We start from the raw sequence: 16,273 nt of genomic DNA, 5'->3' as shown, positions 1-16,273 counted from the left end.
TCAGCTCTCTAAGAAAGACAGTGGTAAGGACAACAGGCTTCCGGGCACATGAACCCAACCGATATTTCCCAGTGGCCTTGCGTCTCCCTTTTGCTTTCCTTCCTTAGGGCTGCATTTAGTGATTTGAACACGGGGAACACTTCATCCCTCTAGAAATATTTGGGAGCTCTGAGAAGAACTGGGGTCTCAGGATAGAAGGAATAAAGCAGTGCGGTCTAGAAGAATTCAGACCTGTGGTGTGGTCCTAGCCCTGCCATTTACCAGCAGTGCGTTCTACATCTGGCAAGTGAGTCTGTGAAAGCCTATCTTCTAGGACTGTTGGAACACGTATAGCACATAGAAGACACCAGGGAATGTGGCCCATGTTGTGCCTTCAACTAACAGCAATTCTGAGTATGATTATTCACATCACGGGAAGGTTTGGGTTATAAAGAAGTCAGAGAGGACCGAGGATTTAGCCCAGTGCTTCCAGAGCCTGCTTCGAAATCGCAAGGACCTGAGTTTGATCCCCGGCACCAAAAAACAAAAATAAAAACAAAAAAAAGTCAGAGAATAGGCAGAGATCAAGGACAAAGAAAACCCAATCAAAGAAAATGCAAAGGAGCAAATACCAAAGAGTAAATGTGCTAGAGTATGGGATATCTTATTTAATATGAAGGCAGATGATTCACCAGGATTCTACTGGAAGTTTTTAACCTTTATGAGAAAGACCAGTAACTCCTTTCCTTGCAGCCCCAAGAAAATATCTCCATTTTCACCAATTTTGCTAACAACGGCTAGTCTTGTCCTTCTCTGTGTTTTACCACATTGCACAGGAGATAACATAAATGACAGAACAGACTCAGGATCCCCCAGCTCAGGGCAAAGAGCACCAGTCTAGGGGACTCTCGGCCTATTTGGTCACGAGAGAAACCAGCCCCCTGTTTCTGAGAAACACTCTTATCTTTGTAAACACTGTGTAAATGCCCTGGAAAGGGGTGCCGTATTCTTCCAGTCTAACTAAACTGTTCGCCCAAGAAGGCACTGAGTTTACACTGGACTGCTCTCATCTACCTCCCCCTCTCTCATCTGAAATGCTATTTTATTTGTTCTGTATCAGAGTGTACCCAACATCGTCATTAAGTCCTATTAGACTCCAAACATCTAAAAGCACAAGAGTGCCTTCATCTTACCATCATTTCGAGAAGTTGAAATCATTTGCAAAGGGAAAATACTCAATTGAAGATAAGAAAATTTGAGCCGCTGAGCAAGGACTATAACATATTATCATGTGACTGTAACCATAGATTTCTACCATTTGACGTAACCGGGTATACATCAGAATCTCACAAAGGGAGATATATTGAATAAGGCGAAACAACAGCTGCCTATGCTTTGCTTTATTTTACTCTATTTTAAGTCACCGATTACATTTGGTGGGGTTCTTACACATTTCCCTTTCAAAGCCATGGCTTCACTATGAACACAAAACATATTAAATGATTGTTAGAAAGTATTAAAGGATACTAACACTACTACATTTCAGTTTAATGCTAGCAATCAATACAGGTGTGATTCGTGGCATTCATAAAGATGGGTCCTAATCTACAGTAATGACATCCCTAGCTGGATGTCAACTTCCCACTACCTGTAAGGTAAAAAGGCTTTTCCAAAGTGAAATGCAGATTCGGGCTCCCATCTCACTCGGGGGGGCAGACGTTGGAGGTCTCCCCGGGACCTGGAATAGACTGAGCAGCAGTGCCTTGGCTGGCTGCAGCTGTGTCTTCGGCCCTCTCCTCCTCATCTCTCGAAGCCTGTACATAATGAGATGGGAAGGCACTAGGGACCGTTTCATTGACCTTGGCCAAAAACTCCAGGATTTTCATCTTGTTTACCTCAACGTGTGCCCTTGGGCCCCACATGAATTCATAGCGTGGCGGATCACTGGGAAGCACTTGGCGGTACACTAGATACTTTTTCTGCACCAGATCCTTGGTGATGAACTTGCGTGCCTCACCAAAGATTAGGTGGTCCGTTGCATCATAGATTCCCATCTTATTCAGGAATTCCCAGAGCTCTTCTTCTGAGGCAGAGTTGCCATTTAAGAAGATCAAGCCAAGGAGAGGCATCAGAAGCCCGTTCATGGGGACTTCCAAGCTACTGCCGTGACTCCCACTGTTGGAGTCATCTAACTTTTTGACAAGAATGTAGATGCCACCGCCAGGCTTGACTTCCTTTAGCTCAAGGCCAAAGAGCAGCTCTGCCCATTCCAAAGTCAACTGTAGGATCTCTGGAAATTGTGGGCGGAACCTTTTGTGGAGAATCTGCACCATTTCACCCTTTATCACGTTCTCCTTCATCTGATACTTGTACAGAAGGTAGTTCATCAGCATTCCTGCCTTCTTCATTAGGAGCTCTTTCTCTGAGACCTCAGTCGGGGTTGTAGTCGTAAAGGAAGTCGCCTTTTGCTCTCTTCGCTTCTTGGAAACTTTACCGGACTTTTTGAATGAAGCAAGAGCAGCAGCACTAGTGGTGGGTGGAGCTCCTTGGGACTTCTGAGCAACAGCACCAGCATAGGAGCTTGGAGCAGCATCTCCGGAGAGAGAAGAGCAGGAAGGAGTCTCTCCTTCCTGTGCCCCAGGAAGACACTGGATCTCACCACGGGCTGGGCAGCGTTTCTCATGAGCACGGAGCTTACTCTTCTTTCCCTGGAGCATGATGGCAGAGGGCAGGAACAGCAGGGACCAGTGTCAGTTGGAAGCAGGTGTTGCTAAAACCTGGAAGAGAGAAAATGAAATCTTGTGAGCGCTTTCATCAGGAAGATACCACTGGCTTCCAGGAAGCACGTCTTTCCTGCTCCTGCTCCCCACTGGGTTCTTTGGCTTCCTCCCCCCGCAAGTGGACACCTGGTAGAGAGAGTTATCTTATTTCTTTGGCTGCCCCCTTCTCCAGGACTCCAGTGCTGAGAACAAGTGCTGCCTGTGCATTGTCCCTCCGCATTCAAGGTTCCTCAGATTTTGCACTCACATGACTGTGGATGGACTTTGCAGGGCCAGGGTGCTCTTTATTGCACTACTCTGAGGCTAACAGCTCAAAGGACCTCATATCCTGCAAAAATGCAGAGATTTCTCTTTCAGTTACTTCTACAGGGAGGCAATGCTGAGAGAGGTCTGTGGTGCTGCCTCGGTTCTGTGCTCATTGGGACCCAATCCTCACACAGAAGCCTCAACTTGTCTGCATCTACCGTATGAAGCATGCCTTTGTGCTGGCTGGTGCTGCACCGTGAAAAGCACTCACTCATATTAGTTGGACTTGATACAGGGTAATGTTAAACTTTTAGTTGGCATCTGAGTTGTGGAAATCCAAACTTTGTGGCCATAAAGAGCTGCTTGTTGACTTTTCTCTCATGTGGGCTTGAGGAAGTGATACTTTCTATCCCATCCTGCGGTATGTACTTTACCTTGGGCTCAGTCCTATTCAGATGTCAGGACACCATCCCTGACTCTTAGTGGAGGATGTGACAGAGGGTGTATCTGGCTGTACTGTCATGTTCTCCAGAGTTTGAGTGGTGTCAGTCGCAGTTTGGGGCCCTAGGTATGTGCTTTTCCTTGTGGTTCAGAGTCAAGTTAGACTCTGGGACAATATACATTTATGTTCCTGCTGATCTACCAAAGAACATTGTCTCTTCTCTGGAATTTCTGCAGGGGAATTGAGGGGCTTTGCTGCTTGACATCTACGCCTGGGGCTTCCTACACCTGCCCTCCAGAGAACGGGTTTGAGCCCACTGCCGACATGGAGTGGGAATTCTCTGAGACCTCAGGGCTTTTGCTATCACTTCTGGCCATATAAAAACTGCCCTCTGATGACCGGAGTCCTTTTAGATCTGATTAAGATTCTCACGTTGTGCAGAACTCAGAGGTCGAATAAAATGTGAGGCACATGCTGTCACTCCTCTGACCCGTGGGATGCACTCTCCTGGACTTGCTGTTCTCTGTGGTACCCACTCATGCATGGACTGTTCTCCACGACCCAGTAATCAGACGCTTCCTGACTTGCACTAAGCCTGCAGCTGCCTAAGTTCCAGGGATGAATATGAACATGTAGTATATCTGCCTACCTCTGCTTGCGTTTTCCTGAGGCAGAGAGGGGATGAGATTTTGGGACCCCTCGTTTTGACTGCATGCTCGTCTAAGTACTCATGCATTGTCCCCTCAGTTTTACACAGAGCCTATCCAGTCGTACTGAAGTTCTCCACCCCCCAGAGTTATGTAGATCCTGTGATAATTTTCTCTTTTGTCTGAATCACAGCTTCCTGTAGTCCTCCAAGCCTGACAGTTGAGAAGGCCTTCTGTTTTGCCCTCTTACGGAACAGAAGGGTCCCTCAGCTCTCGGGGTCTTCTCCCTGACACGTGGCCCTCAGTGCTCCCCTCCACTTGATAATCTGAGGTTGCTCACCATGACACTTCCTCTTCTCCCTCAGACGTCCTTGGAGTGAGTGAATGAGTGAACATCATCATGTATCCGTGCCCAGCTCCTCCAGTTCTCACTGCAAGCCCACGGTGCTATGCGGGTCTCCGCTTTCATGGAAAAGACTCCCCGTGCACACTATTACCACCTCAACTCGTATCAGGAACCAAATGGCCTCTCTGTGGGACTCTCCCATTAAACGGTACACTCATTGTCCATGAAACTATGGCTGTGAGGACAAAAGGAGCACATCAGCCTTCACAGCTCTAACCCCTCCTTCTCAGGATCCAGGGCAGGCGCCAGATTTCATGTGTGTTCCCTTTGTTGTTTGTTAAGCTCTTGGGTCATTTCTCATTCATGATTTGCTCTTTGACATCTCCAAAAGCCCAGGACTCATTCTTCTATTGAACTGGGGTCCATATCCTATATGGACAACTCTTTTCTCCCTAAGTCCAGGCATGGTAAAGCCTCACCCACTTAAGCCTCTTAGCTTTCACCTGGCACTACCTGGGATCACATCAGGTGCAGGTGTCTGTCTCTGCAGTGTGTTGAGAAGCCTCCATTTCCTCTCTCTGTCTTTTCACCTTGATCTGCCATTCCTGGGACTGTGTATTCTGCTGTCCAGAAGTCTACGTCCCTGTGACACATGTCCCCACATTGCTTGGACCTGAGTTGACAGCCAGGCTGACCCACTACGGTCAAGGACTGCGTGTGTTGAGAGCCTGAATGGGACTCGGATCTCCCAAGTCTTAGGCCTGCCTCCCTCGGTGGACACAGGATCCTGATCTCCAAGCCTGGTAAAATTTATGGCTGCTCATTCTATTGATTTGGGAGCAGAAGCCACAAACCAAAGCCCTTCTCCCCCTGTGTCATTCACCAGAGGGAAAGTTGCTTTGTGCCTGTCTGACTGCCTCATTTGGGCCCTCGTTCCTATGTGTGACAGTGGCGACACTGCTCTGTGTAGTCCCCTATTTTGATCAATGTCAGCTTCTTAGCACTTGGTGCTTCACTTTTCTCCATTAGGGTGAGAAGGCTTTTCTCTCTGTCACTGGACCTTTCCCTCTTTGGATAACAGAAGGCCACACCGGAGACTCTCCAGGTACCTAGGTCAGAGACGGCAGGCCGCAGAGGTGCTCTTAACATTGCAGCATTGGCACAGGCACTCTTAGGGCTGGGGCAGTGGCTGAACTCATTGGGGCCCAGTTCATAAAGAGGAGAGGTTGGTCCCTCCCTTCTGTGCACCTGCAGGAACCTTACCTTGAATGCAGAAGAGTTCTGAGCTTTTACCCTCAGGGGAACTGACCCTGCGCTTCTCACAACCAGGTCCTAGCTTTCAGAGTGCAAAGGAGGCTGATCCACACCCCTGCTACAGACACTAGCATTCTCCAGAGCTCTTATGAGGGCCGAGTTCTCAAAGGGGTCACACTGTCATAAAGCCAGTGCTACTTAGGTCCTCACCTTGATATCCAGCAGAGCCTGGGAGTCCTCCTTTTTCTCTCCGGAGTCACACAGCCTTCAAGCCAAGTGCACAGCTAATTCTTATATAGAGCAGGAAATCTGTGCACGCCCACAGGGCTCCACCTACCCGAGCATCGCAAGACTCGCAGCAGGGGCAGGGCTTTGTGAGCCTCTATATCTGTGGACAGGTCTTGTCAGTAGGCGGCAGGGTCATCTCCTTGACACTAGTTGTACCCAAAGCCCAGGCCACACATCCAGGTCCTTATTTCTTAGCTGCTGGTGCTTCGCTTTGTCACACCTTCCAGGTGACGATTGGCAACTCCTCTGGATGCTCTGCCCAGTGCCTCAGATGAGGCCATGTATTCTGTGAATGCTGGTCTTCCTCTTGAGACTGAATGGAGTCCACCGGCCTCCAAACATCCCCCTCAGTATCCAGAATGGGAATCTAGACTGGCTACCAAGAGGATCTCTTCCTGGGACCTAAGGCCCCCTCCTTCTCTCTGAACATGCAGGGAAAATCGAGGCATCTCCTACAAAGCTCCTGCTTAGAATAAACAAATGAACATGAGATCTTGCAATTTAGAATTCAATGTCTTTTACTTTCACGAATCACCTAATGAATGCACATACTTGTTTTCAGTTTATAAGCAAGGCTGTAATGAACCATATTATCCAAGAATTTGTAACCTTTTATTAGGTTGTTGTTTAATGCTTTTTAGATTTTACATTGTAGAATGTATTTGTGGTATTATAATATTTATAGCGACTTTAGTGAGTAGGTGCATGTAATTAGCACATTTTAAATCATTTTAGTCCCTTTTCCTTCTCTTCCCTCTTTTGCTATCCTTTCTCTGATCACATAACCATTACATTCCTTGTGGCTAGTTGGTACATATACATTATACATTCCGATTCTTTGCATATGTCTCTCACCTCCTGTCACCTACCACACTCCATCTCTTACCATTACATTTTGTGGCTAGTTGGTACATATACATTATACATTCCGATTCTTTGCATATGTCTCTCACCTCCTGTCACCTACCACACTCCATCTCTTGTTTCCCTTCTCTTTTGTAGAAGATCTTTTCACTGCTTTCCATATTCTATCTTTTATTTTTTTCTAGACTTCATTTATATTTTACTCATACAGGAGAAATCACAATATTTAAGCTTATGTCTCAGATTTATTTCGGTTAACATTATACTTTCAAGTTGCCTCCATTTTCCTATGAATGACTCCCATGTATCCCTCTTTATAATTCAGCAATATTTCATTATGTATAGATCTCACTTTTTCTTCATTCATATGTTGAAGGACATACTGGCTTCTTCCATTATTTAGCCTTTGTGTGTAGTATTGCTACAAACTTGGGTATGAGGGTATGGATATAATACGATGTCTTTAACTCTTTTGAAAAGATTCCTAGATGGGGAATAGATGGGCCAAATGTTATTTCTACTATCCATTATTCTGTTTTTTTATATACTGTTTTCAAAAATTTTTGAGTAATGTTCTTTTATATAGTGATTTCAAAAATTTGAGAGTAGCATTCATTCTCATTTTCAAGAAAATCATTATTCATATGATATTTTTCTGCAAGAAAAGATAAAAATTGTTCATTTCTTAAGGCTTGCTTTATGGGTGTCCCATGGAGTAGGTGCTCATATTAGTTCACTTCCTGGTGCTCACCTGGACGTGTATCCAGTCCTGTATCTCTGCTTCCTCTTTATCTGAATCTGCTCCTCTTAAATGGAGATTCTACTTTTTGCTAATTGTGAGTTGGAAGTCAGAGGAACTGCAGTTCTTTCAGGACCTACAAGAATAGACAGCTCGGACTGTATACTGAAGAACTCCACAGCTCTGGTGTGGGTCTGCTACCATTCCCCTTCCTTTTCCTCACATTCACCACCTACCAGAATTCTATACCCTTCCCTCTATAGAACTGACGTCTCCCTCCATAAGCCTTTGGATGACTTCTCAATTTGGAAGTAGTTGTCTGCAATCACTTACAGGAGTCATCATCTTGAATTTGGTCTCACTATTAAAGGCTTCTACCTCTTGCTTAAAAGCTTCTGGAGAAATTCCCCATCTCTGGAAAAAGTTGACCAGTTTCCTGTTGGAACGCATGTCACAGGAGTGCCTAAAACTACAATAGAAACCAGGAAGCCCAGTGGCTAAAGTGATAGAACTGTTCTTTTATTACCAATTTATTTTGAAGAGACACAGAAAAGAGTAAAAAAATTCTTATAATTTATAAAAAAGATTTAAGACCAACCATTTGGTTAGAAATAGAGGCCAGGGATTTAGCTCAGTGGTTCCGCTGCCTTCCTCAACAGCACAAGGTCCTGAGTTTTAATACTTTAAAAAAAATAATGAAAGAGTACAGTACTTTTTTGAGGATGTATTTACATTTTCATTTACTGTATTACTTATATAGTCATATATATAATCAAATATATGTACATATGTCTTGCAAGTACTTTTGCATGTGTGCCTGTTTCATTTGATTATATTACTGAATATTTTTAATGTTGCTATAATCCTACTTTTCACAAGTGAAGAAAAAATTTGAATTAAAAACACGAACTTTATACCAATATATTAAAATATATAAATATGATGTTTTTGATCAATCTTTTGCTAGTTGATACATGTAATAATATGATAATTTTTGTTGAAATGTATATACTAATCTTTCCTTTGTATTTTGCTTTTTGCTCATGTTTTACACTAAAATTTTTCACATCTTGGTGAATTTTTCACATCTTTGGTTCTTGTGTGTCTGAAACTAGGGCACTAAATAAAATTCTAGTTTTGTTTCCCAGTTTAAAAAATGAGAAAAGGATCACAGGCTAGACATTGCCTGTCAGAGTACCAACATATTGATCTATTTTTTTCCTTGTTGCCAACCAGAAAATATGGCAGCTCTACTAGTTTTAACTTCCATCAAAAATGGTAGTGTGATGATTTTCTGAACTTTATCTTTTTAATCTTTCTGAATTGCATGTGTAAATTATTCACATTTTCCCAGAGTATTATCTCTTTCCTTCCTATAATCAGCTCTGTCTTTTATTTTAATATTCCCATTTAGGTTGTGTATTCCCATCTGTTGTTTTAAGTAAATAGTCCTCTTTATACCGTCTCAGGTACATTGTCAAAAAGTAGAAAAATCAGAGTATGATAAGCGTCAGTCTTTGAAGAGTTCCAGCATGGGTTCTAGAGTAATTCAGATCAGACGTCTATTCTCAAAGCTCTCTTTCAGTTGTGGAAAGTGAGCATGTTATCAAACTCTATGAGCCTCAGAGTGCCTCTGAAAATCAGTTTATAAGAAAGGTATTATAAGAGTGGAAAAATGTGGTTTAATTTGTGGGATGCACCTGGATCAATGCCTGGAATGCACTGAGACTTTAAAAAAATATGCCTGTCAGGTCCAAAACTATTTCAACTACTGGGGATACTATGAATTATGCTAAATTTTATATTCATCAAGGAGATAACAGAAATTATATAATATTCTAGAAAGTGGAAGAAGTCAGCCCCAACAGCTTGTTACTGAGAAACTCTTAGTAAATTTTCACTCATTTTATTGCATTTTCATATGGAAGTATCTTTCTCAGGGGGATGCAACTCAGCTTCTAGAATTTGTTTTAACAACCAACTCTGTCCTTTTATCAAAACTTTTATATCTTCATTAATTTTATTCCAGCTGAAATCTAGATCTGCCTTAGAGTTAACTAAAATACACACACACACACACACACACACACACACGTGCTATTTTAATGGAATGGGCTGCCCAACTTATGGCAAAAGGCACTAGCCCAGAGGTTTCTGAGTTCCCATCCTCAAAGAAAGCATCATATTATTTTACCAAAACTCTCTGGACACTATATAAACCTATTTTGAACTATTTCCACCTACACTAGGACAAGAATACAGGAGACTTTTCATTCCTGCAACAGTTGGAGATACCTCTGCCTCATGAACAGCCAAGAAGCTCTTAGTATGAGCAGATATCCATTTTATACTAGGTTTCTAACTGTTAAAACTAACATGTTTCTGCATGGACCTTCTTTAGCAGGATGTTTCTCCTACACCGTCATCTAGGCACCCCATAGTTACCTTAAATTTACCTCAGAATAAGAGTGGTTAGTTGCCCAAACTCTCTAATTTTCTTAACTCAGAAGTTGTATACTAGAGGCCTAATCTGGTGTCCAATCCCCTCTTTTTATTTATCTTTGGATCTTGGGGAGTATCTCATGGCCTGTTCTACAGGATAGCTATTTTTTAAATTCTAAAATTCATGGGGTGCCGTAGAGTTTTCTTATCTTCACTATTAGCCAGGAGTCTTTGAAAGAACAGCGTCTCATTTAATATTTAGGTTATTCAATAACTCAGATTTGGTATGATTTTATTTTCACTGCATTCTTTATAAAGGTAGGGCAACTCGGGTATGTATATTTCAGATTTGTAAAAAAAAAGACTAATACTAAAATTAACCAAGATTTTAACATTCTTTATTTTGTCTTTTCATTCTTTAAGATCTCACCAAAGTTTTGTGGGCAATTTACCCACAAACTCTGCATTCTGACATCATGTCATCTTATTCTGGATCACAAAATAAATTCAAAAATTTTACAAATTGCTTGACAGAATACCAAAATTCTTATTATTCAATCTACTGTACTCCAATAAAAGTATAGTTTATGCTTCTGATGAATTTATACTTTAAAGCTAAATGCACTTTATTTAAAATTAAGCACTTTATTAAACTAGGCAACTCTCCAATTTAACAATATAGTATAAGAACACAAATATATCATACACTGTGTTCTTACTAGCTCCACATGGAATCTCCACTAATTAGAATTTTGAGACTTTGGTTTAACCAAAACTGAAGAACATGTGTTCACAAGGACTAGCAGCAGTGTGTACTGTTCCCTGAACTTGGCAGTCATGTTCAGGTCGGCTGTAACTCTTTCCTGGGTTCTTTCTCCCTCATCTCTCAAAGTTTCTTCATGATGGGAAGACAGGGATTGTGACAGTGTTGTTGAAGGGGAATTTTTTTTCTCATTGTTCAATATCCTGGGTCAACTTAGAGATACAATTTAAATTTATGAAAAAAAGAATAAATGAAGTAAGATTGACCAGGTGTGGTTCTCACTGTAGCAGTGTTAAATGGTGGACCCTTTAGGAGACAGGAATAAGCACAAAGTATTTAGGTCATGGAGTCTAGCTCTCAGAAGGGGTAAGTGTGGTCTTATGGAATGAGTTATCTCTTACAGAGGTGGATTATTATAAATTGAGGGCACACTGTGCTCTTGAAACCTTTTGTACATGGCTGCTTCATTTTCTTTTAGTCTGCCATGTTATGTCTGAGTCAGGGAACCATTTCCAAGATTCTGGCAAAACAGTGTTTGGATTCTTTCAGCAACCAAAATCATGAACTAAATTAACCTCCTTTCTTTGTAAGACACCAGGCTAAGATATCCTACTATAGCAACAAAAAAGGGACTAATACAGTGTACTTTTGGTTGACAAGCTTCACCATTTTTGCCTTTACAATAGGCTCTCTCATTTCCTGCTTGGATATAGGAATTGCATTAACATTCTTATCTTCTTAGAATATTTTTGCATGTGTTCTCAAAGGAAGATGAAATCATAGAGGAACTCATTAGCTCCTCACCTTGAATCTTTGTAATTTTTTCAAGCCCTGTGCATAAAGCATCTGTTGTGGCACTAGTGTGAGTAGGAACTTTGAGGCTCCCCAAGAATGCTAGCAGCAGGCAGTTTAGGAGCATTTCCTAACAGAAGAGTAAAACTGGGGGGAATCTAATTTTTCTGCTACAAAATCTTGTGCATTTTAAAGACCCTACCATAGTCAGAACTGGAAGCATTTCTCACAAGCACAGAGGCATGATGACTGTGGTTAGAAACAGCAGACACACACGAGAACAGGAGACTAGCCAATGAAGACACCAGTGAACATCTTCAGGAGGGAGACACCACTTTGGCTCTTAGAGTTCTGCCTGTGTATGTTTTTATGAGGACACTGTTCTACAAATTCCCCATGCTCTTATTCTTGTTTAACTTGTCTCATAGGAACACAGTGGAAAATGCTGTAGAATATCCTAGTTTTGAAACTGTCAGCCCTGTATATTACTGACTGGGATGAGAGCAGGACTTGCTGTGTGTCTACCTTGTTCTAGAGTGCAGGGACTCATATATGTTTACCTTCAGGTTGTCATGCTAGCTCTTGGCAGGCCTGGGGTCTTTTCCCAGTGGTGCTCTGAGGTTGGCACTTTAAAACTGACTGGGAACCGTGCAAGGGAAACCCAGAGGTACCTGAGTGAACCAGTAATGCCAGAGAACATTCAGTGCTGATAGCTCAGCAGACTACATTGTCATAGACTCCCTGTCATGGCTTATAACTAGGTGTCCTCTCAAAGCCTCATAAGCTCATAGATGGGGCTTTTCACGGGTCACTGGAATATAGTGTGTGAATATGAATTAAGTGTTTGTGTGTGGATGGCACCAACCAATAGGCCTGTAGCCTGAATAGAATAAAAGGAAAAGAGAGGCTTACTGTTTGCTGCCTCCTGCCTACCCTGCCATAGACTGTTTCACTTCTGCCATACTGACTTGTTTTGAAGTCAGCTGACTATAGACTAAAACTTCTATGAAACAGGAACTAAAATAAATCTTTCCTTGTTTGATGTGAGCATGTCAAATATTTTTTTCTCAACAATAAGAAAGTAATTAAGGCATTCTCCCTGTCCTTACTCAAGGTCTTCATCTGGCTGCCATGCAGGGTGGTCGTCTCTCCCTCCTGCTGACTGTATGCTCACATGAGTCACCTCACCTTCTCTAGATGTGATGGAAGATATGATGGGCATCCTTAAAGAAACAATTCACAAGTTTGACTTCACTAAATTAAAGCTTTTCCTTTGGTGAATCATCAAGGAATCATTAGGGAATTTCAAATTAAAAGAATAATACAAGACCACTGTATAGCTATTCAAATGATCAAAATAAAAAATCATGACAAGAGCAATTAAAGGTAGTGGGTGGGATTTTGGAGGCTCCTGGAGGATGTCAGAAACAGGTTTGCTCTAGGAGCATCCCCTATTACAGGAGAGTAGGAAGAGGAGGACTTTTCTGTTGAAGAAATTTGAGTACTCATGAGACACTGGGTCTCACCTTTGGCCTGCAATTCTGACAGCTTGAAGTTTATTCTTCTATCACATCCATAGGTATGAAGAATGTGGACAGGGAAAACGGGCATTAATGGGTTCAGAAAGTGATGTAGGTATTGTAGGTGGTAAGTGATGCAGTACCTGGATGTTGTGCATCCATAACAATCGTCTATTGCTGATTGGGACGCAAATCACATAGCTGCTTTAGAAGGCGATGTGGAACTTTCTTATAAAACTATACATACTTTAATCTTGTGATCCAGCAACTCCCTTTCCTGTTATTTACCCAAATGAGTTGAAAACTTATAACTACACACAAACTTGCACACAAATGTTTATAGCATCTTTATTCATAATTGACCAAACTTGCTAATACCCAAGATGTTGTGGTACATCCAGACAATGGACTAGTATTCAGCAATAAAAGCAAATGAGCCTTCAAACCATAAAAAGGCACCAAGGAAATGTAGATACAGGTGAGTATGTGAGCACAGTAGATTCATAGGGCGACACCACAATCCTGTATGATTCTACAATGGCGAATGTATGTTATTATGCACTTGTTTATGCTCAGTGTGCAGCACAAAGTATGAATACTATTATAAACTATAGATTTCCATTATAATAACAGGTAGTTTCACTATCTTAATGTCCCACTTAGATGTTGATGTTGATGTGGAAAAGGCCATGCACATGTGGGGACATAGGGTACATAGAGCAAATCTCTATACTTTCTGCTTAGATTTGCTGTTCACTTAAGTATTCTAAAAGTGTGATGGGGACAACTCAATCTCTCTCCTTGAACTTGAATTTATAGGTCAAGCTGAAATGGGCAGAATGTACATTTTTGGCTGTATTCAGAGTTAGGTTTACTATCAGTCTTCACTCATTTTCCTTGATCGGAATCCTAGCAGGTTCTGGAAGTCTCCACTTTCTTGATATGGGGATCTTATCTCATCTGCACTTCTGTGGCACATAATAGCAAGGAATGAAGGTGATCTTATCTGGTCGCAGTAGCTCATGGTCTCCCATATGTGACAGCTATGGCAGACAGATTGATGTTATGAGATGGATTGGCCCACTAATGGCCCTAACTCAAAAACCTCCACTTACTCAGAGAGCCCAATTTCCTTGCCTAGGGAGCTTGGGCTTCCCCCAGCAGACCAAGTCCCTTACTTCTTTGATCCTCCTCTATGTCATACTTTTGGCTAAAACTCTCCTGTCTGACAATAGTGACGATTTTGTGGAATCTCCACTGATAAAAGATTGGTAGTTCAACACTCCTCAGGATATTCACTGTATTCCTGGACCACCTTGGAACTTATCCATTTATGGACTACTATGGTTTAGATCAAGACTGAGCCCCCAAATTCTTATGAGCCCAGAGGCAGAACTTTTGGAAGGCAATTGAATCATGAGGATGCTATGTCTGACTTGTATTAGGGGGTAGGATCTTGCCTAAGAAGGAAGGTTGCTGGGGATGTGACTTGGGAAGATATATCTCTCCTCGGCTTTTCTCTTCTTTCTGGCTGCCATGAAGTGAGCAGCTTTTCTGCTACTCTGTTTCTTTACCATACTGTATCTTGTCTTGGAGCCATGGAGTCATGTGCTGAAAACAGGAGCCAAACTAAATCACTTCAATTTGTGGGTGTCAAATACTGTGTCTCAGTGATGAGAAAACTAACACAAGTCAGCACACATCAGGTCCAAGTCATTACTTTTCAGAGAACTCCAACACAGATGAGATTCAGCCACACTCTGACAAGGAAGTTTGGTTACTCTGTGAGTGGACAGTAGAGCCAGGAGTCCCTGAGCCACTGTGCTGTAGCTGGTTGGTTCCTTCTTCACTTAGGGCCCTCAATTTAATATGTGTCAGAGACTGAGAACCAACTCTATCAGTGAAGCTAATACCCCTGTGGTGAGAAATAGAAGACCCTGAGATGGTTGAAGAAGAAAGGCGTAGACTCTCAAGTTTATAACTACCTGGCATGCTCCATCCCTATATGGTGGAGTCCTTTTGTATGGGTCCTCTTGCTCCTTGGTTAAACATGTGCTTCAAAACTTCACATTTTTAAAAACGTTTATCAGGTTTTCTGTGACAAGTCTTGAAGATAAGTCTTCCCTGTTCCAAGAGTGATATACTATGTTGGAACTGTAACACAAGTCAGGAACCCCTAAGAAACATGTAATTTTAGAGAAAAAGACATATTGTTCTATGCCTTTTATTTACCAGCCAAATTTAGATTTTTGTGTTTTTGTTATAAAATATTTAACTTTTGAAAAGAAAGGCCTATCCATAATGAGAGAACATATGACCAGGATGTTGTGAAAGTATCTGACCTTGAACAGAAGGATAATCATGTTGTCACAAAATATTATCTTTTTCTTCCTTAATTCACAGCTCTCCATCACTTTTATATTTCATCACTCTGTTTATACATTCCAAACCAGTACATTAAGGAGAGAATCCTTTTTATTATTTGAGATACATTTAGGAGCAGTGTGATGAAAAAAGTCAGCTTCAGATTCGAAGCATGAGACAGCACAGCATTTGTATTAATTCAGACCAGGGGTCTTGTTGTAGCCTTATCATTTAACAGGTACTTAAAATTTAGCCCATGATCATACTAAATGAGTTTCAGGCTTTTCATCTATGAAATGGGTGTGATGAACTCCATATTGTAAGCACTGATCAAATATACATAATGTATATAAAATGACTGGAATGTTTTAAAATTGCCAGATATTACTATGATTAATCTATCCTTTGATGTTATGATCCACAACATTGGGCTGTGTGTGTGTGTGTGTGTGTGTGTGTGTGTGTATGTGTGTGTATGCATGCAGGATACTTCAGAGATTATGCCACACACTAGGACAAAAAAAGCCAGTCAGATAAAGTGCTATTTGGTATGAAAAACATATTAATATTAATGTTTCCTCTTAATAATAAGTCATTCAATGTCAGTGCATAGAAGATGTTCTCAAGTGATTCAACACAAAGATTCTAAAAGTTATGTGAAGAAAACAAAATTCCTTTCCTCTCAGCTACTGTTCCATGGAAATAACTCCTATTTTCATTCATTTCACTATGACAAAAAATGCAGAACTTGACGGGAGTTTGCAAAATTACATGAAGACAACTTAATTGAATGAACTTTTAATTGAG

General features: G+C 41.5%; 1 protein-coding gene across 1 annotated transcript; it reads right to left on the bottom strand.

Moving 5' to 3' along the window:
* Positions 1-1,679: 1,679 nt before the first annotated feature.
* Positions 1,680-2,696, bottom strand: LOC104854686 (melanoma-associated antigen B2). The gene has a single exon (XM_010613273.1). It carries the CDS (start codon positions 2,694-2,696, stop codon positions 1,680-1,682), a length of 1,017 nt encoding a protein of 338 aa, XP_010611575.1.
* Between the last annotated feature and the right edge of the window lie 13,577 nt (positions 2,697-16,273).

The sequence above is a fragment of the Fukomys damarensis genome, unplaced genomic scaffold (assembly GCF_012274545.1).
Source record: "Fukomys damarensis isolate Sample0158 unplaced genomic scaffold, DMR_v1.0_HiC HiC_scaffold_39, whole genome shotgun sequence".
NCBI lineage: Eukaryota > Metazoa > Chordata > Mammalia > Rodentia > Bathyergidae > Fukomys > Fukomys damarensis.
The sequence above is the reverse complement of the archived record's forward strand: the minus strand, read 5'-3'. Positions and strand labels throughout refer to the sequence as shown.

Bases quoted from the DNA above. Each gene is read 5' to 3' on its own strand.
- LOC104854686 (XM_010613273.1), bottom strand. From the start codon at position 2,696: ATGCTCCAGGGAAAGAAGAGTAAGCTCCGTGCTCATGAGAAACGCTGC.